We start from the raw sequence: 26,172 nt of genomic DNA, 5'->3' as shown, positions 1-26,172 counted from the left end.
AATGGTCATTTAAAAGAAAACATGGCAAAGCATATTTATTACAATTGACTGTGATTTAAAGCAAAAAAACTAGGTACAATACACAGTGGTACTCGTGACAGTACACCCAGGACTGACAGCGCTTTTTACTCAACACAATCATGTTTATTCTTGCCCTTCATCCCACTCTCCCTCTCTTCGTTTACACTCGTGGGGTAACGTAGTAAGGATGGGGAAAATAGAAAAAAGGAGTTTCAGACAGTATAAACTCAGCATCGGGAATGGTGTTTACATCCAACAATTAATACTTGCAAATGGTTTGGGAAGCAAGCCATTTGGCTGCCTAGCAGATCACATTGAGTATAGTCTTCCCTTGGTAATCCACTAATGTTACCATGGTCCTAGCAGAACGTACATGACGCGACTCATGGGAAATGCTCCACAAATCAAGGGATGTGGTGGTAGTAGTGAACCCCTCTGGGATGTCCACCATCAATGGGGTTCAGAGACGCCCCTGCTGAAGAATCAACCGTGTTTAATGATGACAGCTTCTCAAGAGCTCATGTTCTCCTGTCATCACTGATACAGTATCCTCTTTGTTGACGCGTCAACATCTAGAGAGGTGGAGTCCACTGCCTGAGCCATCCAAAAGGCAAGCGTGTCCTGGCGATTCCCTGGGTAATGTGAATAAAAGATGCAGGTTTCAACATTTTTCACCGTCAACATTTCTAATTATTTTTGTACAAGAAATTCTTCATCACAAGTTTAATTAAAATGTCAGACTTGGGCTTCACTTTATTTTACAATTGCTGCAATTCTTCATTACAAATTGAAAAAAACAACATCAGAAACTGCTTCAGGACACTGTGAAGAAACATTCAATGTCTCATAAAGATAGCCTGCGTACGCAAACATTATCAGCGAAACATGTAGGAACTGTTTGGTAAATGGTTTTGCTTTTGTTATTTGTGCCTGTGAGTAAAAGCCCTAGTGAATAAAACGTGTACTTTACACTTGCAACGTTTGTAAAAACAAAAATCCTTTAATGACTAGCTCATGCTTGAAGGATGTAGAGGAGGCTGGTGTACCGGCAAAGAGCGCGTTCAATTTAAAGTAAACTCGGGTCTAAATATTCATACTGTTAAATATCGCTTTAATTTTACTTTAAGCGTGAGTGTGCATTCCCTGGAGTTTCTGCATGTACATTTATTTATCTCATGAATTTTTATATCCGATATCCTAAAAAAACATTATGGTGCACTACGGGTTACTGCAGGTGGTCATATTGTTCCCCAATGCTCTTAAAAATGTGCCTTTAATAAAGAAGTAGGAATCAACTGCATAATAATGGAAGAATGTTTTAGGACATTGGTAATGTCTTGACCTTCTCCATCAACTAGCCACTGGAAATTGGAGGACCTTACGCTTGGACCTCATGATGAGTTGCACGAAGAAGAGGAGCAAGGCACACAAAGACTGACTGTACATATTCTATGGACCATGAATTGTGGATGCTTAAGAAAAAAACAAGTAAACAATTGTAACCAATTAAACAGTGGTTGCAATTAAATGTAGAACTTTTTGGAAATTAAATCTGAATCAAGCTCTTATCCTTGAATCTTTTGGAACAGCTCTCATTCACCAACTTCATTGGCCAATTCAGGGAAATCAAAATCCCCAGACACAATGGTCCTTAGAATTATGCAAATGCAAGAATCTGTAAATGATGGATCCAACGCAGGGCTAACTTAAAAAATGTATTACAATGCAATGTGTACGTCCGTTTTATTCCAAGGCAGTTCTGTTTGAATTTCAACATAAAAGCCTAGCAGCTGGCTCATTATTCCAAGGAATGCTAAATTACTATGGAATTACATATCAAACGGCTATAACGCAACCTAGAAAAAGCAAACAAAGTGAAAAAGGCAGCACATTATTTTACCCAACATTGGTGTTTGTTTGAATATCCTCACTTGTTTTCATAGTGAGAGGGGTACATTCATCAGGCCTCAGATCATGGCACAGGAGGATGCAATATGGCCAAACACAAAGACAATTCCACTTCTGGTTCACATCAAATATTCTCCAGGCAAACACTGGCACATACTCAAATCGAAGATCCCCAGCCTGCAAAACAATGCATGAAATGAAGTCATGTCTGCCAGTTCGAACACTTCATAACGGGTACAGAATAGCAAAATACCTTCTGTAGAGCGTCACTCAAAAACACTGGTAGAGACTACGCCCATGATGACCGACATGTATATCCAAATAGATCAAACAAAGTCCATTGGTTGCCATTTCACCTGACAAATACACATACAAATTAATAACTTAAAAAATTTACCAGATGCCAGGATGGTTCCACTAAAGAGACTGGCAATGGCAAGCATTCATACCTCAAATGTTGTAGGCACTGCTTCTAAAACTGTGCTCTCCTTTAAACACTGCATGAAACAGATATAAAAGCACAGCTTTTTGGTCCTATCTGGTTATCCAATACCTTCCCAGAGCATTTAGGCTAACATGACTTTATGGAAAGGCGGGGCTTAATCAGGGAACAGGCCACGCCCCCTTTTTATATTTAAAGGGAAACACAAGCTTTTCTGACCACTAATCAGTTGACCTCACCTAAGAACTAACAGCTTGCACAAAGGGGATAACTATAGAAGAAGAAGTAATGAAATCTCAGGGATTGTGATGATTTTTACTCTCCGCACTACAATGCACAAAAAGTGATGAAAAAGTACTGTAACGGAGTCTGGTCTGCGCAATGTTCAGATGCACGGATAGCACCAAGGGGAGTGAAGGGGCAGCTGGGCCGCTACTGTCTGAAATGCTGACCACTCCTAAAACCCTTTTTCTGTAAAAGGGCCTGGATACATTGGCATACCACTATTTCAGGTATAAACAAAGAGTCCTGCAGAAGGTACTAGTGTCAGTCTACTGGACCTCTGCTGTGCCAAAGGAAATCGGTATCCTTCTGGGGCAACAATGGCCTTTTGAACTTGCTTGTGAGGCAACAAGCTGTAAACTTTGCATTTCACTGAGCAATTTGTGCATTTGTGTTCTAACCAACGCCCAACTGCAAAAAAGATGAAACCATAATTAATTTGGTTAAGCTGACTTGCAGAAGAAGCCATCAACCTGCCATGCTTAAGCTCAGGAAATTGACCCGCCTATAAGCCAGAAGGCCCAAAAAAATACAGGAATTGCTCCCATTGAGAAAATCTCGGCATAAACCATTAGCCCACTTTGGGCTATCATTTTTTGTTCCTCTTTCTTCAGTCCTTTAGTTTAAATTACAGCAGTTCAAGTAGCTGATGGTGGTTCCTTCCCCTGGAAGCGGCGACGCCTCATTGTTCACAAGCGCGTTCTGTCGTGCCTCGCTGATTAGGCGGCATGCCAAGTCCAGAAAGAGTTTTTCCACATTGTCAGACTCTTTGGCAGAGGTTTCCAGATAGAACATGTTGTGGGCCTCTGCAAATTCTTGTGCTCTCTGCTGTGAGACTTCTCTGTTTTGCGCCAAGTCTATCTTGTTGCCTGCAACAACACAAAATATTCATGGTAAGGTTTATAGAATACGCTTTCTTTTATTTTCCAGAAATACTCACAAGTAACAGAGATAAGGTACCTAGAGGCAACCTCGCCATGGCATGCACTTTATAAATGTCACAATAATAATATATTAAAAGATAATAGTAAAAGTAGAATAAAAAGGCTCTGGTATGGTTCAAAACAGGGAGTTTGCATCCCTCCTCAAAGTTGAGTCCCAACTAGGTATTACTATTATACAATGTACTAAATTATGAGGGTTTCTGAGGATCTTTTACTAGGGCTTGGCTGCGCTGTTTATTTTATGCCATGGCAGCCAGCGAATAACTACAATATATCCGCTCTTCTACCATGATTCATTAAGAAGGAACATGTTTTAATCTGAAATCTTCAGAAATATAAAACTTAAGACCATTCATAAGTCTCTGATTTACAACTGTGCTTGCTAGTTTCAGAATTTATCTATGCGAAGAACCATTTACTTACCTTCGGTAACGCTCTTTCTGGTGTACCACAGCAGTACCACCCAAAGGCAGAGGGTCTAGGGAGTGGACTCAGACCAAAACGTTCTGCAGAACTGAGCAGGAGAAGAAGTGACTCTCCTGACAGACAACTGTCAAGGCACTAGTGTTTTGCGACAGTATGCACCGAGCATCACATCACAGCCTTGCAGATGTCCAGAACAGGTACCCCTCTTGTCAAAGACGTTGCAGTGGCCTTGGCCGTAGTGGAAATGGTCCACAGGCAGAGGTGCTGGAACAATTTCCAGAGTGGTGGGGCTGTCATCAATGTTACATCACTGAAATCATAGGGACTTTGCAAAACTCAAGAGCCACACAAGGAACAAGTGACCCAAATGAGTCACGCCCAGTCTTCAAGAGAGTGGTGAGGATCTAGTATGCAGCTGAAGGTGAATTCTGGAGCACACTATTGCAAATATATTATTAAAGCATGGTGAGGTAGCGCATTGTAATTTATAGACAACACCTTTTCCATAGAAATGGCCACGAACTTTGCACATAGTTTTACTGAAAAAATTATGTAGCGCACAAGGGTAGGGTTTGAACGAATAGTTGTCATTTGCGCATCACCAAGTAAAGTGTCTAGATCTGTTTTGATCCTATTTAAGTCCTTGTTTCCGTCATACGCCAGAATTACAAAAAAATATGTAATGTGTGCTTTCCTAACTGCATTTAAATTTTGCTCTGTGTTAGAAAAAAAATAGAGTCCTGAGGCCTTTCCTTTTCGCACCAGCACGAGGGCCACAAAATCCACTTTATAAAATTCTCTCAATTTGCAATCCGAGAAAGAAAAGTAAAAAACAAACTCCATATTAAAAGAACAATCAGGCTATGTCTTCTGACAAATTGCTGACATTTGATCTCTTTCTTTAATCACATAGCAAATCTGACAAGATAAAAAACAACATTTAAAGGCACCTTTATTGCTCATTCACCTTTGGGACTCCTGCACGGTCATTTTGAGGGTGCCCCATCACCCCTACTGTCAGCGCCTATACCCACAGGCCTTCAATGGGCTGCTTCCTGGCAAGTGCACAGCAGATTTTGATGCAGAAGACAAGCCACCTTGACAGGTCCACTTTTCCACTGCCTCACCTTTCTTTGCAGCAGAAAACCCCCAACTGACCATCCACACAATGGTCCTTGTGCGGTCGATTAAAAAGCTCAGCGCCCACTTAAGGTTGAAGCGATGTAGTCTCTTCCTCGAGTGATCGATTGACCAAAGTGGAGGAGTAACAACCTTTGGTAGAAAGCCACCCAGGTCCAATTTGTCTGGAAATAAGGTGATGTAGGGCAGTTGCAAAGAAAGCACCAGCAGTTCACTCATGCGGCTCGCCGATGTAATCGCAATGAAGAAGACGGTTTTAAGTGACAAAAGCTGTGCATAGGCTTCAAGTACACATGAAAAATGTCAAGACCAGTTCAGATCCCATTGCGGCATGACAAGAGGATGGGGAAGGGGATGTGGGGGAGGGAGAGGAGGCAGGGAGGACAGAGACATGTAACCAAACATTTTTCGACTCAATCATTACAGCCAGCTACCCAGACGTCTGGAAACACGCCACCACAGTACTCCGCCTCCTCAAGGAACTTTCTCCAGAGCAGGAGACTCTAGCTAACTACTGGCCTATTCTCCTGATACCCTATGCAGCAAAAGTAATGGAAAAAATGATAACGCCTAGTCACTCACCTCACGGACAACAACCTCTTCCATAGCACTTAATCCGGATTTAGGCCCAACCACAGTACAGAGACCACTCTCATCGCAGCTACGGATGATCATGGACGGAGGTGACACCGCAGTCCTCATTCTACTGGATCTGTCTGCAGCCTTCGCAAAAGTCTCCCACCCCATCCTTATCCAATGACTGCATGAAGCCAGCATCCATGGTCCCACACTTTGCTGAATTTGCTCCTTTCTGACAGACGGCACCCAGTTTGTCAGCATGGCCCCCTTTACCTCAGACGAAGTCAACCTCATCTGTGAAGTTCCGAAAGGATCCTCACTCAACCCCACTCTGATCAATACCTACATGATCCCACTCGCCAGCATCACCCATGCCCAAGGAATCAATGTCATATCCTATGCGGTGGACACCCATCTCATACTCTCCCTCCTACAAGAAACCAAACACCAACACTAATTTCTTCACCACCATGCCCAAATCCGCCAGATGGATGAAAACCAACTGCCTCAAGCTCAACAAAGACAAGACGGAAGTAGTAATTTTTGGCAAAAATATCTCGCTCTGAGAATGCAACTTGTGGCCTTTCAATTGTGAAGTCACCAGTCACCTGTAATAAGAACATTATAGCCACTCTTCTTAGCTCATGGCTGGCAGTGACGCTTTTGGTCACCTTGGTATCTTACACGGGGTCATACATATAGAACACTGGTTAGCCAACCTCAAATGGGATTTGCGGTGCATTGAACCTTGTTACTCGGGTAAGATGGGCAGTTTGTCGCTGCTGTGGCTCATCTAGGCCTTCCATTTTACTGGGTTCTCCACATTTCTGACTCTTTGGGGGTGGTGGAGGATGTGGTCTGTGCCAGGGGACCACGTTATGGGCCAGTTGCCCACAGCCCATCTCTCCAACATGTACTAGAGGTACTTCTTGGGAGTTTCTGGGGAGGACTTTTCTAGCATGCTGAAATCTGGGTTTTTGCATTTGACCTGGACCTTTGCCCCATGTCCTGGGGAAGCTTTAGTTTTTGAGTCGTGATTCGTTGGGAGGTCAATTTTTTCAGGGCCTCAGATGAAGGTTCGGACCCCATCGTCACCCAGTCATGCATCTCAACTATGAGTTCACTCGAATTTGATCATCTTGCATGGGATGGATTGGTGGACAGTAATGACACAGTCTATCTCACTCTGTATTAGAGTGATATAGATAATGTGCAGCTTTGTAATGGATGATTTGTGGTTATAAATGCGCAAAATGTTCTTCAAGTTCATGGTGTGTGTTTTGTTCCTATGCTAGATGCATTTTTATTATGGAAAGGCTTGTTAATAAATGCAGCCTGAAGTTTTTCTCTTTCTAAAAAAACAACTTCAGATTTCTTCGACTCAAGTTTCTCCACTGTGTGTGAAAGTGGGAAATGAAGGACAAAATGTATAGGTTGGTAACCAGAAGGCACTTGTCGGGTCCACTTCATATTGCAATATCCTTATGATGTACGATAGAGGACACTTTATCCCATAGATCATTTATAGTGGGTAAAAGGAGATCTTTCCTTCCAAATGCTCCATCTAGGTACTCGGAGAGGTGCACACAAGCTCACTGTGCTGACCCTTCCTCTGTTTGTGTTCTGTGAGTAGTTGTGTCTTTTTAGGTCTCGGCTAGCGAAGGCTGAGCTTGCGCAGTCTCGTTTGGCGAGATTTAATGTTTTCTAGTATGGGGCTTGAACCCGCCCCTCTTCTCCATTGGCTGGCTTCCTAAACGGAGGCCAGCCATTGGAGAAGAGGGGCGTCTGTCCATTTAAGCCCCGTCTTTTTCGGATTCGGGGGCATGTTTTTTACTTTCTTTCTCTCCTCTGGAATGTAAATATTCCAGCCAATGGCAAGAGTAGAGAAAGAAAAACACGCCCACGAATCCGAAACTGACGCTGCGTTTCTCCGAGGCATTTCTGCTTGACCTCGGAGAAAGATGGTGGTGTTCATGGCGTCATCCCTGTCCACACGGCCCGGCTGGTGCTCGTCCACTCCCCCTGCTCTCGGCTCCCTGTCCGACCTCGGCGCTAGATATTGTCGTACACACCTCCTCCAGGGAATTTTGAAGGATGTGCGTCTTGTTTCAATATAGTTTAAAGTAAAAAAAAAAAAAAAAGGAGTACGGAATAGTTTTGACGATTGTTATAAACTGGTTTCAATGAACAACTAGAGCGCTAACCTAAAAGGACAAGCAAAAGATACATAAACCAAAATGGAGCTCGGATTACTCTGTGAACACGGAAGTAGGACAATGCAGTGCTTCCGTATTCAGAGTCTCGACCTCCCTACTCCATCCCGTTTCGAATCTTGTTGCGGCGGCCTGTGAGCTTGAGGGGAGAAGGCACGCATGCGCAGCTGTGGTGACTGGCGGCCTGGGGATTGCTGCGACTTGGCGCACGCTGCGTCCAAAGCTCGTTTCTTTCAGGATTTGTCCTGCACCACCGCCAATATCCGACCGCAGCCATTGACTCCAGCAGCGGCTCCCCCGTTCCCGCCGCTGGTGAAATGCCTGGGGGTGGGCGGGGAGCTCGCGGCTGAGCGCATGCAAGTGACCCCAGAGCCTGTGGGGCCCCCGAGCAGTACTGTGGGGCAAGAGGAGACATGTGACGGAGAAAGTGACGGTGGATCCCCAGGCCCGGATCTCGCAGCAAGTCCCGATCCAGCGCCAAATGAGGCCACTCAAGCTGCAGCGACTGCATCCCTGCTTACCAAAATCGTACAATATTGAAAAAATAGACTTCGGTGAGCTACGCATTTTTTTTTTCTTTGCCGTGGCTCGCTGAAGTCTATTTTTTCAATATTGTAAGCTTTTATTAAGCAGTGGCCACAGGCGGCGGGCGCGCTGCTTACCAAAATCTTACAATATTGAAAAAACAGACTTCGGCGAGCTGCGCCTTTCTTTTAATCGGTGCTGCTCACTGCAGCTGATATCTTAGTTTGCTCCTTCTCTTGTGCTGCAACAGGAAGCAAGGCAATATGTCTTGCATTTGCGAGGGCTTAACCTATTGGTATTGTAAATAACAATGCTTTTTATTTATCTTTTTTTTAAACGCATAAATAAGATGCATTGTCAATTTCAATGCTAATGCCTTAAACTCTCGCAACTGCGAGACCTATTGCATTGCAAACGCTTGTTTGTCAAGAAATAGATTTGGCTAATGGATAATAATTGATCACACTCATGTTGGCTTACTTTGAGTCCCAAAGTTAGATGTCTGTAATACAGCATTTTGGTGGCTAATCAACAGGACCAAAATCCTGATCTTTATTAGAGGCCTAAGGCATTGGGGCAGGTAGCATTAAAGCATTAATCGAAGTTGGCATTTAGGCAATGATTAACCCCTTGCGTGCTCATGACGGAACCACTCCGTCATGAGCCACGGGCGCCGTGTGCTCATGACGGAGTGGTTCCGTCATGCTGCGGCCGTTGCGGCCGCTCCGCCCACGCGGCGCTGATTCCCCGCCTGTGCGGGCGAATAATGCGAGCGGGCGGAGTCGTGACGGAACCACTCCGTAATGAGCACAGCGCGCCCGTGGCTCATGACGGAGTGGTTCCGTCACGCGCATGGCAGCGCCGCGCTGACCCCGAACCCCCCCAGCGCCGCAGCGGAATTCGTGCCGCGGTGAAGGGGTTAACTGTGCTCTGTGTCTCCATACAACTACCTTGGTGTGTGTGTGTGTGTAGGTGGCTCTGTGGGTGACTCTATTTGTGTGCGGGTTGCTCTATGTGAGTGGCTCTGTGTGCGTGGGTGGCTTTGTGTGTGTGGCTCTGTGTGTGGGTGCAAATGCAATAGGTCTCACATTTGAGTGATTAAGCTATTGACATTGTAAATTACAATGCCGTTTCTTTAAATGTTTTAAAAACAAAAACATAAACAAAAATAATGTCATGAGCAATGCCAATGGCTCTAACTTTAACAATGCCAAGACCATTGCATTGTAAATGCTTGTTTTTTTACTCCAGTGCTAAGAAGTTGTGTGTATGTGTTCTCTACAAAAATAACATAGCACAGTAACAAGACTTGCTGGTGGGGTCTCTGAGACAATTCCAGTTACATCTTTAGCAAAACATTGTTAAAGTGCGAAGAACACCAGAAAATTAGTTCGGACATTGGGAAAAACCCAACGAACGCACAATGTATAAAAACGTACTCTTAGACAGTTTTGCTGTATTTTCGTTTTAGTGTTACACACAAAGCATCAGCACTTACCTACTAACACAGTGACGACCTGGTGGCTGGCATATTGTTCGATTTCTTTTAGCCATTCAGGAAGACATCGAAAGGACTCCTCACAGCTTATGTCGTAGGTCAGTATTAGCGCATTGGCGCTGCGGTAGTAACTCTGCGTGATAGATCGGAACCGCTCTTGACCCGCCGTGTCCCAAATCTGCAGCTACAGACGCACAATAGGGTGGTGGAGAAAAGGCATTATTATCTAAGAAATGTGAACAAATTCTTCTACGCAAACAACATTCTGCAGTACACGTCATAGCTATAGTTTCAAAAAAAGTGTATCCTTTTCTAGCCAGATGGTAAAAAGTTTTTTTTTTGTTTTTGTTTAACTTTGGATGTCTCGGCTGTTAGTTGGTTGTTTAGCACTCTTGATTATATTCTGCTGTTTTGAAATGAACCCACTACATTTTTGAATCGTTGCTGCCGGTTTCCTTGGTAGCTTTGACCATTCAAGGAGCTTTGACTGAAAGAAAATGGAGCAACAGCCGGGAGGAGAATGCTTTCTGCTAATTCAGCTGTTATTACAAAAGCATTTACAGGCAGAGAAATATTTAAACAGGACTGTGAATTTTGCAACGAAAAGCGCACACAGGAAAGAATGAATTATAATGAAGAAGCAAAAAAGTGAAATGCAAAATTATGTTGAAAAATATATATTCTTGTATTAAGGTGAGATTTGCATTTGTATTTTGGTGATTTATAAATTACTGCTAATCACCTCAAGGTATCGCGACACTATCAATTACATTTTGTAACACAGAACAATAAACTGAACATTGAGGAGTTAAAAGCAAGTTTTTAGGACATTCCTGAACTTCAGAAAGCCAGTTTCCATCTCAAGAGAAAGGGGCAATTTATTTTACAAAATGGCAGCAGCAACAGTGAAGGTCACACCAGGCATTCTTACATGTCTGAATTTTTAGGAGACCCCTTTGCCGATACCTTGAGAGAGGTATGCGTTTCTGGGTGCGAATAGCTTTTGTGCACTAAACACTCTTGAACTGTATTCACTGATGGACTGGAAGCCGGAGAGACTACTACATGTATTTATTGTTATGCAGTGCAACAGTCTTTTGGAAAATAGCGTGGGGACAAATTAGCATACGTTTGGACGTCAAAAGCAGCAACGCCACAGAAAACGACACCCCGCGTGTAACCGGTCACACAAAGATAAAACCAACTTATCACAGTCAGCTATAATTTTTATAACTCAAAAGTATGATTTCGATGTGCACCTGAGCTTAGAAGTCATTAAAAGTGACAAAACAGTGTGGCACTTGGTAAATGCATTTTATAAAGTGCTTGTATACAATAAATAACGTGCTTGGTGTATTTTCAAGGCTGGGCTTTGACAGAGCAGCCATCAAATAGACCTATTGCTAACAATATACACAGAGTGGGCTTTGGGTCCACCTCTTTCCATCAGTCTTTCTTTGACCTGTCCTGTGACGTTGTCAATCAAGACTTGGCCCAGTGGAGTATACATCTCAACTAATGCCATTAGTTGTTGGAGTGTATCCTTCCACCCCACTCCACAGCCTGCACTGAAGTGTCTGAGAGACTACTGTACAACTTATAGTTTTTTCTGTTCCCTCCTGCTGGCTCCCTCCCATGTGTTTTGCTCTAATATTTTAACACAGCACGTTCGATTATGATGAGTTGTAAGGCGCGCATATCACCTGGAGGTATCCTGGCACCCGAGTAGAGAAGTTGCCCTTACTGGATCCTATTGGAGTGGCCAAACTTTCAGGTTTTTTAAAAATTCTAAGATGGAGCTGGAGTTTCTAATGTGCAACAGGAGGTTGTTCCAGGCTTTAGGAGCCAGGTAGTAAAAGAAGTGAGCCCGGTTCTGGCTCTTCAGAAGCTGGGGACGTGGGAGAGCTTGAGGTTGGCAGAGCAGAGGTGTCTCATCAGGGTTTGGAACTGGATGCAGCTGTTCAGGCATGCAGGTCATTGCTTGGGTAATGAATGCTCTTTAGGTGTGAGTTAAGTACAGCGAGGTTGCATTTGTGTATGGGGTGCCAGTGGAGGTGAGTGTGGTGCAGTGGGAGTTTGAGAGCTGCGTTCTGAATTACCTGGAGTCTCTTGGCACCGACATAGACTGTATTTCCACAGTCCATTCTACAGGTGAGCAGGGCTTGGATGTCGGATCTTTGAGTGTACCCTGGGAGACATCTAAAAACTTTCTCGAGGAATTTGTGGGTGAAGAAGCAGTTGGAGGCAAAGTGTTGACCTGGTTAAATACCAAGATTTGAATTTCGATAACAGTCCCTAGGTTCTTTGCTGAGGTTGATCCGGTTGGTGTTGATCCTAGTTCTGTGGGGCACCAGGCTGCGGACCAAAAGGGAGGTTTCTTTTCCGAAGATGTCCACTTCCGATTTGTTGCAGTTGAGATTCAGGCAGTTGGTCCTCATCCAGTTTGCGACTTCAGACATACAGTAGGTGAACTTCATCTGGGTGTTTGAGGTGTCATGGGAGAGAATGTTCTGTGCGTCGTCAATGTAGGAGATGTTAAGTGCGTGGCCACAGACATGCTGACGGGTCAGGCCATGTAGACACTGAAAAGTGTTGGGCTGAGCGAGTAGCCTTGAGGGAAGCTGCAGATCAATTTGGAGGCAGAGCAAGAGCACAGGGCCAGGCTGACAGTATGGGTGCGTCCAGTCAGGAAGAAGCTAGTCCAACCGAGTGGGGGTCCATGTATTCCAATGACATGTAGGCATGGATGAGAATGGAGTAGGAGATGGTATAAAAAGCGGCCAAGAGGTTGAGAAGGAAAAGTGCCAGTGTGTCCCGGTTATCCATGATTAAACTAAATTAATCTGTAGCTGCAAAGAGGGTGGTCTCTGTCACATGGTTTAGTCTGAATCCTGATTAAGAAGGGTCCAGGAGGTGGTTTGCTTTAAGAGGGTCAGCCAGTAATTGGCTTATTAATTTTTTTCCAGAATTTGGCCAGATAGGGAAGGAGAGAAATAGGTCTGGAGCTTGCCAGTGTCTTTCGGCCCCCGAGAGTTTTATTCAGGAGATATAAGATGGTGGCATGTTTCCGGGAGTCAAGGAAGGTGGCTGTGGTGAGTCATTGAGGACTGGCGTGAGGGCGGTGAAGATGGAATGGAGTCCTTTGTTGAAGATGAAGTGGGGGGGGGGGGGGAATCAATGGGGGGGAGGGCTGCTTACAGGCCACATGTCAGGGTGGTTTTTGGAGTGTACCGCTCAACGGACTGGAAGTTGGCGAGAGTGGAGAGGTCCAGTTAGGGTGTAAAGTTGTTGTATATGGTGGTGAACTTGTTGCTGAAGTATTGGGAGAGTTGAATTCAGAGTGCTTGTAATAGGGTAATGGTAGTGGAACTGGCAGTGGGAGATGTACATTCTTTCACTATGGCAAAGGCTTCTTTAGATTTGCTGGAGATATTTTCAATTAGTTTGGGGATTCCAGCTCCCTTTGTAGTCTTGAGTAGTTGGAGGGAAATCTGGAGAGCTGACTTGTATGCATTTCTTTTGTTGTTATCACGCGAGTGTCTCCAACAGCATTTCAGCTACCTGCTGTGGCACTTCCAGAGTCGGAGTTCTTCCATTTTCCATGTGCTTCTCTGTGGCTTGGTCCAAGCGGCGGGAGTGATTTTGAGCGGGGTCAGTGTGTCAAGTTGGAGATGGAGCGGGTAATGTTGCCATAGAGTGGCAGGCATTGAAATAGAACTTCTGTTGTCCAGGCTTCCTCAGGGGTCTTGTTCCAATTGCACCAAAAGACTTGAGAGTGATTCTGTGTTGGCTTGATAGGTGAACTTTGCACTGATTTGTCTGATACTTTCTTATTAGTGGAGTCTGGATCTGGGCTCAAAATTGGACATCACTGTGGGCTTAAGTCCTGGCTGCTATGTTACAGTTACCAATGGACAAATTCCTACACCCACAAAATCTACCACCTAACAACAAGGGTCTCCTCCTAGTGGAGTTTTTATTACTGACGTTTCAGGATGTCAAGAGCTTTAGTTTCCCGTTCTAGGGGCTGCCGCTGAGCCAGGAACAGGTGTCCAGGGAGGATACAGTTCAGTCCACTTATCTGGTCTCCTACAATGGGGTCAGATGTAGTAGTACATCAACACCCATTGTGACATCAATGGGACAGAGGGGGTGTGATTACCAAACTTTAGGGTCGATATCCTAATAGTAGTCCAGTTTTCGCTATATTAGGGGACCTAGGAGAAGAGGGGGGGGGAGGAGGGGGGATAATAAAGAGTTTAGTTTAGCTGCTGATATTCCCCACAATACTTGTGCTCAGAATAACTTCTATCATATATCATTTGGGGTATAATGCTATGTTGATATTTGTTCTCCTATTTTGGGTATCTTTGTTTGCTAGGTATGGATGGTGACAATGCTCAGGTGTTCAGTTCTCCATACAGGCACCAATAACAATAAATCATGCACCTTGTAAAACGGTCTCTATGCTCTGTCCATATCCGCAACCATTTTGCCATTGAATCTAGCCTGAGAGATGAGGCACGCTCATTCACTTTCTTAATCACTAGGATGGGCTTCCGCCAAAAATATCCCTATGGGATTCGTCTTTATGATAGTCCACTGATTGGGGCTGCTTCTCCCTGTTGGGCTTAGTCACTCTCAGACAGTCCCGCCCTCACCTTCCACTCTGAATTACAAACAGAAATGGTACATTCCACAGGGTCTTAGTAGAACTTCAGGGCTTTGCTGGGATGAGGCCTCAGAGAAGACAGGGATTTAGATGTTCTTATTTAAGTGAAGTTCCAACGACCAAAGAGATAATGAATGACCAAATCCCTTAGTAAAACAATGTGTAAAACAATGCAAGTTCATAAGCAGAAACATCTTGGAGCTCACCGATCTTCCTTTTATATGCAATGGTCACCAGCCGTGGGAAATATCATTGAGTAGACTGACATTTGGATGCGATTCACATGTGTACATAGACTGATGTGGTACAAGTATAACTGCTGGATCGGTCGACCTCAAAGGTGGGGAACCGGGTTTGAGTCTCGGCAGGGACGCTCAACATCCTGTGATCTGGGCAAATCACTTAATCTCCCCGTGCCTAACAAAATGAATGTACGCAACTGGTGCTCATGTAAAGCCCTCGAATACCTTTGGGACGGGTTTGCGCTATATGAAACTCAAAAACAAAAATATATGTAAAACAATGGTTGTTTGCCTGCAGCACTGGGGAGCGAGCAATGAAAAAAGGAAGTGAAAATAGATGCTACAGAAAATACGACGCCCTTAGTACCATGAATGGGACACGTGGCATACACGCCATACCTAAACCAAAAAATAAAGTCTAAACCCTCATTAGCAGATTACCAGCCAGTTACACTATCACCGTACCCTAAGTTTCATGTTCTGGGGCCGATCACTGAGCGCATCTGCTGTTTCTAGGATTTGCTTCTGCAGACAGAAAAGCACACAATGTCCTGCCAGATGGCTAGCCTCTCGTGTCACGAACAGGGAAGGGAGAGCACCATTCTGTATGCATGACACGAACCATACAGAATAGTCAAACCTCAAGAATAAATTATGTAACATAACATACAGAGCTAAGGAAAAACAGGTTTGCAGGTGTTTCCCAGAAAACAAAACTAACAAACCAACTAGTGTTTGATTTAGACCTAACAAAATGAGGCCTCAGGGACAGCTATAGATTCACTATTTAACTCCACATTTATGTACCTCGGCGATATATATATATATTGATTAAAAATAAAAATATTAGCAAGTAGAAATTTTCTATGCCTAGCTCCACATCTATGTACCTTGGCCAGAAATATATATATACATACATAGATGTGGAGTTGGGTAAAGAAAATCTTTACTTACTTACCGGCTGATATTTTATTTTTGATATTTTGCCTCGATGTTGTGTCCCATCGATTCTAGTGTCAATAGTCATGGTGCACACTCTAAAAGAGCTATGAAGCCACTGCAGGTGGCTAATAGTGCTTTACAAAATGTCCATGAATAGTGCTTTAGGAAAATGCCCAAATATCTACAATAAAACAAAATGTCCTTTTGTCAGCACCACAATAGTATGGAAGCGGAACAATTTAAAAAAAAAAATGTTTCTCCAACTGAACAATCAGCACAAGGCAAATCTTGTATGAATCATCTGCAAAATCGATCTCAAACAGTTACAGGTATGGGCGTCATCAACAAAGTCACCTTCACTCTCCCACCTTCAATCTGTGTGAATCAGTGCATGCCACCAGCGTCTTTTTGTCATGGTTATGTGGTTTCGTTTTGAAACAGGGAACTGCCTTGAGTGAGCCTCAGGGATAATCGCTAGGGCATTATGCCCTCGGGACCCCCGTGTCTGAGTCCCCTGTGCGGTGTGCGTGGCGGACTGTTGATTGTCATCCCCCATATCAAGCCCGAAGTGTCGTCTCCATGGGTCCCAGATCTTGTGGTATGTTTTCGGATATCCTCTGCTACGATATGTGGTCTGCTTGGCCATCATATACATGTCCATTCCCCTCGTCCACTCCTGGATGGTCGGCCTGTCGGCCATTCCCCATCTCCTGGCTATGTCTCTTTTGAGGGCTACCAGCCCCAGGGAGGCGAAACTTAACTGTGTTCTGGTGACGTCCACGTCACTTGGAATCCCTAGTATCACAAATCTTGGCTCCATTGGCAACGTCACCCCCAGGACCGTTCCCAGTAGTCCGATTAGTTGCGTCCAATATGTCTGAAATACAGGACACGCCCAAACTGTGTGGAAAAAAAATGCTTTTAAGCGTGGTGCAAGCCAGGCAAAGTGGTGATTCTGCCCTTCCCATCTTATGTAGCCTATCCCCACCATAGTATGTTCGGTGTAGTATTTTAAATTGAATGAGCCGGAGCCTTGCCTTTATGGTGACTTCTGGAAGCGGAACAATTCTTAAACAAATAGGATATGAGATACTTCCAAGAGTTGCTTGTTATTATAAAGTAAAAGAAAAACATCTACTTCATAGGTTCACAATATGTCTCTTGCAGTTAGGCCTGAAGGCATGAAAGAAAGCTGCACAGTGCATAACGTGTGAAAAGACGAATAACAGGATCAAATACAATTTATTTATCTTGTGCAAAGGTAAGACAACAGAATGCTTAATGAGGAAGAACAACTTCTAAGGGAGCTTACCCTTAATGTCCAATTGACAATGTCTAATAGTCAGTTCTGGAATATAGCAACTGAACTGTAATACGTAGAACATGCAATATACCCCTGATTGAAAATGGTCAGCTATCAGTCTGTCCAGCGGCGGCTTCTCCGCAATGATGGAGAAGTGTGGCCTCACTGGCTCAGAGCCAGCAACTGAAAAATAAAACGATATGTTACTACAGTTTTATTTTTCAGATGCAGAGAGGGGCGTTGTGGGCCGGGGCATGGGAGGGAGGAGGAGTGGTATGTGCACTTTTAAGAGCTCATGTGAGTTTGGCCGGACGCCTTAGATCGGCTATACTGAAATGCGCGCACTGATGTTTCTCCAACCCGGCTGTATAGTACAGCTGGGTTGGAGAAACAACAGACTCCCTGTGCCTGAGCAAGCTTCTTTTCAGCCCGCTCTGGCCAATCCCCACGCTGCTCTCATGCTTGAGAGCGGCGGGAGGATTGTTAAGGGAGTCCGAGGCTGTCTCAGGGACTGCTGGGACCAAGAAGAGAGGTGCGAGGCGGGTGGCAGCACAAGGTAAGTTTTGTTTTTTAATTTTTATTATTAACCCAAACACCCACCTGCTCTCCCCCGCGCGCTTCCCACCGGCCCCTTCTCTCCCCTCCACCACCCCCTCCACCAGTCTTGGTCTCCCAGTCGGCCGCCACTGAGTCTGTTCAAGTGTTTATCACCATACTTTGATATCACTCTCGCTCAAATAAGTCTACACATCAGACTAGCCTTGATTTTTAGGTCGAGCCGGGGCAGCAAATGCGGGGCATGCTGTATTCAGGTATTGACTTGAAGCTCCGCCCACTCTCTGCCCATATTTTTCATTGGCTTGTGTCATTGTCCACTGTAAACAGTGGTCTTTAATTGGTCAATAGGCTTAGTAGTTCATCCATAATACCGCCTTGTCTTATTTTGCTACCTCCCATGAGGACACCCCCCGTTACATGTGTTGTTACTCGGTAGGCTACAAATTACAGCCTCCGAGCACTATTTTCTCAAATGGCTTTCTCTCTCCTAACACTTTAAAAAAAAATCTTTATAGCATGGTCGCTGAATGCATTTGCAATAGAGCTTAAGCTACTGGCATTGTAAATGACAATGCCTTCTATTTATCTGTTTTAAAAAACACATGAATAAAAGGCATTGTCATTTACAATGGCAATAGCTCAAACTCTCGTAAATGCAAGTCCTATTGCATTTTAAATGCTTGTTAGTTTTGGCTGGGTGACTTCTTAGTTTTGGTATTTCTAGAGCAGTCACTGCACCGGTTTCTCAAGAAAATGCTATCTTGGGCAGAAAGTGGCAAACTACTTCACTTGTTCTTTCCTCGCTTGCTTCATGTGCTTTGCAAAAGTGTGCTTCCATTTCTGCACATCATGTTGCAATGCACATTGGTCTAAGCTTGACGTACTGATCCCATTCCATGCAAACTGATGAAAGACCCTAATTTCAGTAAGAGAAACTGAAGTAATAGTCTCATTTAGTCCTCTTTATATGTTGGCTGCCCGAGGCCTAGCAGACTGCTCATCTTTTTAGATCAAGCCTAGCGCAGCGCGCATACTCTGCTCTAGGAAAAGGCCTTTTGGAAACACTTCAGCTTTTCTTCAAGGTTGTGCGTGTGGGTTGTCGCTACACGACTGTCATTGCGGCATGTCCGCTGCAGGGCGCTCGCCGTGTTTCCGATGTGCACTTTGTAACTTGTGAATCTGTCCGGAACTGTAATGTTGTTACAACGTTTTGTTCTTCTGTACGCTGCTCACAGATGACAGCGAAATGTACTTTATTTCAAATAATAAACAGATTTTTTAAAAAAAAGGTTGTGCGTGTGGTGCTCACACGCTATTGGCCTTTGCGTCTGGCAAAGGCGTGTGGATGTCCCAGCTTTTTGGGAAATGTTTACTCCCAGAGCGTTTTGCTTTCGGAAGCCAGCAGCGGTGCGCAGCCTGCCATCTGTTTTGGGTCAGGTTTCATCCTTTGAACGCCGCTCCTCGTCCCCGACCCCCACCCGCTTCTTCACTCCAGAGGCTTCTCTGGGAACGCGCAAGCACGCGCTTCAAAACCCTTTCAGCATGTCTGGCTGCAGTCGTGTGCGCACGCACACAGTCCTGGCGTTATTCTGCAGCGCCAAACTGTTGGCGCTAGCTTGTTTTCTTTTTAGTTAAGTACTCTACGGGAGTGTATGTGGTTTTTAGCTGTCTTCCTCGTGTGCTTCTCTGCCAACACAGTCTTTGTGTTGCTGTGTCTCACCGTGTGCTTCCCTTACACCCCCCCTCCTCCGTGTTGCTCGGTCTCTACGTGTTCTTCTGGGACTTTTAACACCATTTCTATGTATCTCTGTCTCGCCATGGATTTCTCTGTTCCAGTCCTCAGACTTCATATTGCTTGTCACGCTGTGTGCTTCTGTGCTCCCTCCCCCGCCCGGATCTCAGTGTTGCTGTCTCATCCTCTGCTTCTCTGCACCCCTCATGTTTCTGTCTCCTGTGCTTCCACCACCGCCTCCATCTTGCTTTGGTTCGCGGTTTCCTTTTGTGCATCACCTGTGTTGCATTGTCTTATTATGTGTTGTTCCGCCACCCCTATTTTTCCTTTGTCTTTTGTGGTGCTTCTCAGCGCCTCTGTTACCCATTTTGATTACCCATCCACCTGCGGCCAACGTTTTCCTTCTGTGTTTCTTAAACTCTGGTCAGTAACTAAATATATAAAAAAACACCTGCATTATTTTGTATGTGCGCACATGTGTGGAGCTTGCACCTGCAAAATTATAAGCTCGTCTGCATCAAAGCTTTTTTTTTTTTTTTTTAAATTGTTCGGCAATGCTGCTCACCATCAGTGATGCTATACAGGAGGGCAAAAATACATTGGCAAAGCCACTCGGTCCGAAAAGCATGACTAATTGGCTTTGCCAGTGTTTGTTTTTAATTCCACTGTTTTAACATAGCCCTCAGCCTTGTTAGAGGGTTTTTAATAAGCCGAAATTGCTGCTTCTGATTAATGCATATACATGTGTGACAGCGCATATAAGTACACAACGGCCCCCTTGGAATTAAACTATTCTTAAATGGCCACATTGTGCTCACGTGCGTACGTGCGCTTCCAATGCGTGTGCAATGTCTTCATTATGGCTCCGGCCGCTAATGTGGCTTTTACTGTTCCAACATGGCCATTTAAGAACGTTAAAATGTTCATGTGTTATGGTCATGCTAACATTTCTAACAGAGTGACAATACAGAGCAACAAGAGGCGTATAAGAGCAGTAACAGGGTGAGCAACACATTAACTGATAAATTCCATTTTCTTTTATCAAGAATACATGGCTGCATTTCCAACTACTGCACTCCAGCACTGACTGACTGTCTATCCCAGACCTAATTTCACAATTTCTCTCTCTCCTCCTTATTCCCTAATTCCACCCTTCCTTGTTGGCCTCCGTAATCACCCTTACTACTTTCCTTCCTTCGTTCCTAACCCTCCCTCCTTTCCCCATTCTTCATTACTTCAACCATCTCTTCCCCCTTCCTCGATTCTTCTGCCAGCAAACCCTTCCTTCCCATTTACTTCCAGTGCTCCTTCTGCCTATCACCCTCTCTGCCTCCCTATCTTTCTTCATTACCTCCTTTCCTCTTTCTTGCCCGTCTTAATCCCTCTCTTCACTCCTTAAACGTATACCCAGCCTTATTTCCTCAAAACTTATTTCAACTTCACTTATTCCAGTCATTCATATCTTGCACGTCAACCTTTCACCAAGTCCTTTTTTTCTTCTTGCTTTCTCTCCTATCCTTTCTTTCCTTTTTCTCTCCCTCTCTCTGTCCTTCCCTTCCTCTCACATCCTCTCATCTTTCCTCCCTTCCTTTTGTTAATTCCATCCTCCTTTCTTCCCTTCCTTCCTGAATTTCTCTATCACATTGCTCTTTCACTCAACATCACACAGTCCTATGCCACATAATTCAACTCCACACATTTCCATTCCACACTACATAATTCACCAACAAACCGCATAATTCAACTCAAAAGCACAATAACATAACACCACATACATCCAATCCAAACCACATAATTCCACATCATGCTTCAAAATTCAACAGCACAACACATAATTAAACTCCACTACATACCATTCCACATAATTACACACCGTCACACCCACTCCACATAATTCCAATATGCTCCATACCACATAATTACTATCCACATATTTCATCTGTATACCATGCCACATAATTCCACTACACAAATCCACTCCACACAATTTCACGCCACACAATTCCACAACTAACAATTCCAATCCAACTCACATAATTCTATCACACATCACATATATACACTCTACAACATATAGGTAAAAGACATTATCATTTACAATGCCAATAGCTCTAACTCAAGCAAATGCGCGAGCTATTGCAGTCCTTTTTAGATCAAAAAAGTAAAAAAAGACGCATGCGTCATTTCATGTGGTAATGCCTGCATGCGCCCACAAAAGAATGTGGGCATTCTTGTTTATTATAGCTTTTCAACATGCTGCACAGCAGCCACGCTGCTCTACTACATAGCTTAAAAACAAAGGCCAAGCCAAAATCTCTGGCTAAGCACTTATAAGGTCCCAAAGGAGAGACCTATTGGCTATGCCAATGCTTGTTCAAGGTTCCTACATGTTTAGTTCTTTATTATCTTGCCCGTCAGCCTGCAGCTTCTGTCTCCAGGCCTGTTGGGGTAGTGCTCTACTCCAGACAAAGGTGAAGTGCATGGGATGCCCGTTGGGGGATGTACTCTTCTCTGAAGAGCACAAAGGAGATGCGGGTTTTTAAGGCGCTCATTCCCGAGCTGGTTTACACCTGCAGCTCCCTGGGCAGTGTCCTCTGTAGTGGTCGAAGGCTAACTCTTCACTTTTGCTCCCCCTTCCATGGTTTCAGTCACCCTCCTGTCATATCGCCCAGATCCCACTCCCATCAGCACAATGCACTGCAGTCCCCCACACGTTTCCCACCCTGGCCATCATTTCCTGGCAGTGTCGGAGCCCACAACCCCTTAACACAGAGACACCACTGGCTGGTTGAGTTACTCCTCCCGCCCCAACAGCAGCTTGGCCACAGTCCTGATTCCATCACAGCGCCAGAGATCACAGCACGGGTTAACCAAACATGTCCCCTATAAGCAGACGTTTCCCTGCCGAGCGCTTCCTCCGCAGAGCGCCTGGAAGTCCTCATCATTCCTCCTGCGCTGGGCCTCCACTGCAGCAGCTATCCTCTTATCCGAGGATCTGCGTCCTGAGGCCCGTGCCACGGCCCAGAGGAGCCAAGTTTACAAAAGCCGAGAAGCTTGGCTCGAACGTATGCAGAGGGAATTAACATGGTTTTGGTCTCGGCATCAGAGCGCTGCAGCCCATGATCCCACTGTATCTGTGCGACATGTGCCTAACAGGCAGCCATGGAGCCTACTTATCTATACAAGTTCATTCTGCACCGTCCACAGCCTAGCTTGATGACATGGGTGGCCAGGGCCAGCTTTAGCACTGGTGGCGCCCAGTGCGGCAATGTTAGTTGGAAACCCCCCCCCACCCAATGACCACCTCCACCACGTATTCTCTCACTAGCACCCTTTAACAGTGATCAAGTCTACATAACCATTCTCTCTGATGCATTGAATTAGTTAAATAGCGCCACTCATACCAGTAAAGGATGTCAGAGCACTTTGCATCACACACACTACACAGAGACACTCAAACGTACGTGTGTAAACCAGCTTATTAGAAATGTTACATAAGCCAAAGGACTAAAAGTGTAGGAGTCACATGTCAACCATACTGGTAGGCAGTATAGTTTAGGAGTGCTTGGTGTGGAGAAGCACAAACACAGAGTCGAAAAAGAAACAGCATAGTTGGGAGTTTTCTTTAATAATAAGAATCGATTTCTCCCCAAATTAACCCTTTTTGCAACATTAATCTATGCTCTAATGTATACTTTGCAGTGTGTATGCAGTTCTATGAAGAAAGTTAAGAGCTCACTGTTCTATATTAGGACGTTAAGTTATAAATTGCAAGTAACAAAAGGATGTGTCTTTTAAAAGAAGTATCCTGCTGATCTATTTACATTATATGCACTCTGTAATCTACATGGTACACGTTCTTTGCAGCACCCTCTGCACTACCTTCACATAAGTCAAAACCTCAACTATACAAAACTCCAATCTCTCTCCAGGAAGAACATTAATCACAGGAGTGAACATGACATTTTTGTGAGGCCTGGTAATTGCCAGAGGAAAGGAACGCGGCAACAGGTGCTTTAAAAACATAATAAACTTGCAAACACGGCGCCCCCAGAAAACCAGCACCCGGTGCGTTGGCACCGGTCGCATCGCCCTAGAGCCGGCCCCTGCGGGTGGCCATGTTTGTTGTGCTCCTCTCTGTCCCTCCCATGTCCTAGCACTACCTCTCGCCTCCCATGCGCCTCTGCGTCATGATCCACCACACTCAAATTGACAATCTCGCTATAAAAAAATATATAGATTACAACACCTCAGTTCCTTATCAACCACAGACTGAGGAAAATTAACAACTTTGCAATGGCTTTTAAAAAGGCAGAATGGCATCTGCCCTATTAAATTTAAGCTACAATTCATTCCAAACTTGTCGAATTTTACCATTAGTGTACTTAGCGATCAGGAAAGAAAGCCTGAACCTGAGAAAAGTCTTTGCAGGAAGATGGCAACGTTCTTGTTGGAGTTCCTCCAGGATTCCTAACTTAGTGGCAACCAATGGAGGCGTGCTTGAAGCGTTTTGGTCTTAAAAAAAATATGTATATATGTATATATTTTTTTCTGCACTCGCTAGCTTCCTTTCCTGATCAGTAAGTACAGTAAAGGTAAAATTCGACAAGTTTGGAATTAATTGTAGCTTAACGTTAATAGGGCAGATGCCATCCAGCCCTCTTTAAAAGCCATTGAAAAGTTGTACACACATAATTGCATATATATATATCCATTGAAAAGTTATACACACACATGATGTGGTACAGCTTGTAATTGTAAGATTTATTTTGGTAAATATTGCACAGCCCATGTTGATATATAGACTTTGTGGGACAAAGTATTGCTGCCAATAATGCTGTTGATGAGGATTTTATTATTCATGTATGAGAGCTGTAGACACCACATAATGAAAGAATGACAAAGTAGCATGTCCGTCTTTCATTAAATGTGTTAAAATGATCAAGAATAGCAAATATGTCCTCCAATGTAATATAGATTAACGAATACAGACTGGTAGGCATTTAGAACTCAATGTGACTGGAATACATAGACTTTATTGTGGGGCATCGGTGCTCTATTACCAGAATTTATCGACGATAATTGCATGGACAAGTAATTTTCGAATAAGGGGGAAAGCAGAAACCTGCCCCTGCCATGATCCATGGCCCCATATTTGAGCTAGGCAGATGAGGGATGGCACATTAGGACATTTGTTCACAGAAAATGTTTGCCTCCCAGCACAAGAGTGAAAGTACTTATTCACAACTTTGTGTGACTGTGCCAGTCCCTTTGTGAATGTGTTATTATTGGAAGAATAGATGCATCAGTGAGTGCAATGAAGGACAGGTGGGTGGATGGATGGGTTATTGAGTGAGTTCATGGGTGGGTGCGTGAGTGAATTGATGAATGTAGGGGGCATAGGCAGTATCTACTGAAGAAGGGTTTGGGAAAAGGACTGTGCGTGTGGGGAAAGGGCATGCGCTGGCGCAAGAGGAGTGGGTTGGGGAAAGGACAACGTGGTAGGGATGGGGCAGTCAAGATCAAGAAGTCAGTGTGGGGTGTAAGAGGTAGTGTATGAGTTGCGGTCAGTGTGAGGGGAAGAGGCAGTGTGTGAGTGGCTGTCAGTGTGAGGGGGAAGAGGCAGGGTGTGGTTGACTGTCAGTGTGAGGTTAGAAAAGGGCAAGTAGTTCAATCCTGATGTTCTGGGGTTTGTTAACTGGTGGGGCTGACGGAGATCAGCACAGGAGGAGGCCCCTTTGGCTCCAAGTATAATACACCCTCCTATGTGTCCAAGAATACTCCACCCTCCTTGCCTCCCAGTGAGTCATTACTTCATCCTTATGCGGTGTGTGCTTGCAAGGGGCATGCGGGTCCATAGCTGTACACACCCTTCTATCTAAATACATGCAGTGTGTGAATAATGCTTCTCCCAGGCCCTCACACCGTGGCTGTGTCGGAACTCCAAAGCATGTTGGGAGCCCCTGGGCAGCTGAGCCCCCAGCATGGTGTGTGCACCCCACATGGGGACATAACACCACCCCATGCACCCGAGCGGCACAGGCTGGAGGAAGGTCAGGTGCTCCTCTGAGCATGGCGCGCAGCAATAGTGTTTGAAGGTGTGCGTATGACGGGACACAGCGAGTGCCAAACTAGAGCACCCAATGGTACAGTCATCAGGTAGAAGCAGTCGCCGAGGGGCCCACGAGGACGAGCTGCCAGGACGTGCTGCTAAAGGAAACGCGCAGTCTCTTCTTGCAGCACTGCCACGTAGAGCATTTTTAGGCTGATAGTGTAACCGTCAGAGTGACTATTTGGCAGTGAGAGGACTGTGCCTGCCATCCCCACAAACGTTTTCCAGCTGGCGTTGCAATGACGCAGTCACTTTCCTATCCCGACAGGTGCCGTAAAACGCTCATCTGCATTCACGCTCTCGTGCAGGAGCGAAGCCAGCGCTGCTCCATGTATCTGCTGTGCCTGTGCGCACGAGTCTGCCCCCCAACGTCCCCTCCCCCCGCAATGAATGCCTGCTTCACTGCCCCTGCGATGCTTTTAATGGACTCATCCAACTGTGAGGTGACAACCGTGAAACTTTAGGGCCATCAGCCAATGGCTGTTGAATGTGGGCTGTGAGTGACACTTACACCAAGGAATGACTGATGTCCCTCGCTCTGTGCACGGAAGGTTCTCAGCTTTGCGAGACAGATTAAACTGTCTCGCGCCTGGCTTGCAAATTGGCCTCGAACAGTCACCGAGGAAGGCAGCT

At 44.9% G+C, this 26,172-nt stretch overlaps 1 protein-coding gene and 1 long non-coding RNA gene across 2 annotated transcripts in view; one reads left to right on the top strand and one right to left on the bottom strand.

The window, feature by feature from the left end:
* The window catches only part of LOC146805887 (uncharacterized), a 280,965-nt gene that overhangs the window by 139,877 nt on the left and 114,916 nt on the right, over positions 1-26,172 (top strand). The window lies entirely within an intron of this gene.
* Positions 749-26,172, bottom strand: part of RAB30 (RAB30, member RAS oncogene family) — a 171,511-nt gene continuing 146,087 nt past the window's right edge. Inside the window, exons 4-5 of the mRNA XM_085623233.1 lie at positions 9,979-10,162; positions 749-3,522 (exon numbers count right to left, since the gene is read on the bottom strand). Coding sequence (XP_085479359.1) covers positions 3,272-3,522; positions 9,979-10,162 — 435 coding nt within the window. The 3' untranslated portion in view covers positions 749-3,271. The remainder of the gene's footprint in view (positions 3,523-9,978; positions 10,163-26,172) is intronic.

The sequence above is a fragment of the Triturus cristatus genome, chromosome 8 (assembly GCF_964204655.1).
Source record: "Triturus cristatus chromosome 8, aTriCri1.1, whole genome shotgun sequence".
NCBI lineage: Eukaryota > Metazoa > Chordata > Amphibia > Caudata > Salamandridae > Triturus > Triturus cristatus.
The sequence above is the reverse complement of the archived record's forward strand: the minus strand, read 5'-3'. Positions and strand labels throughout refer to the sequence as shown.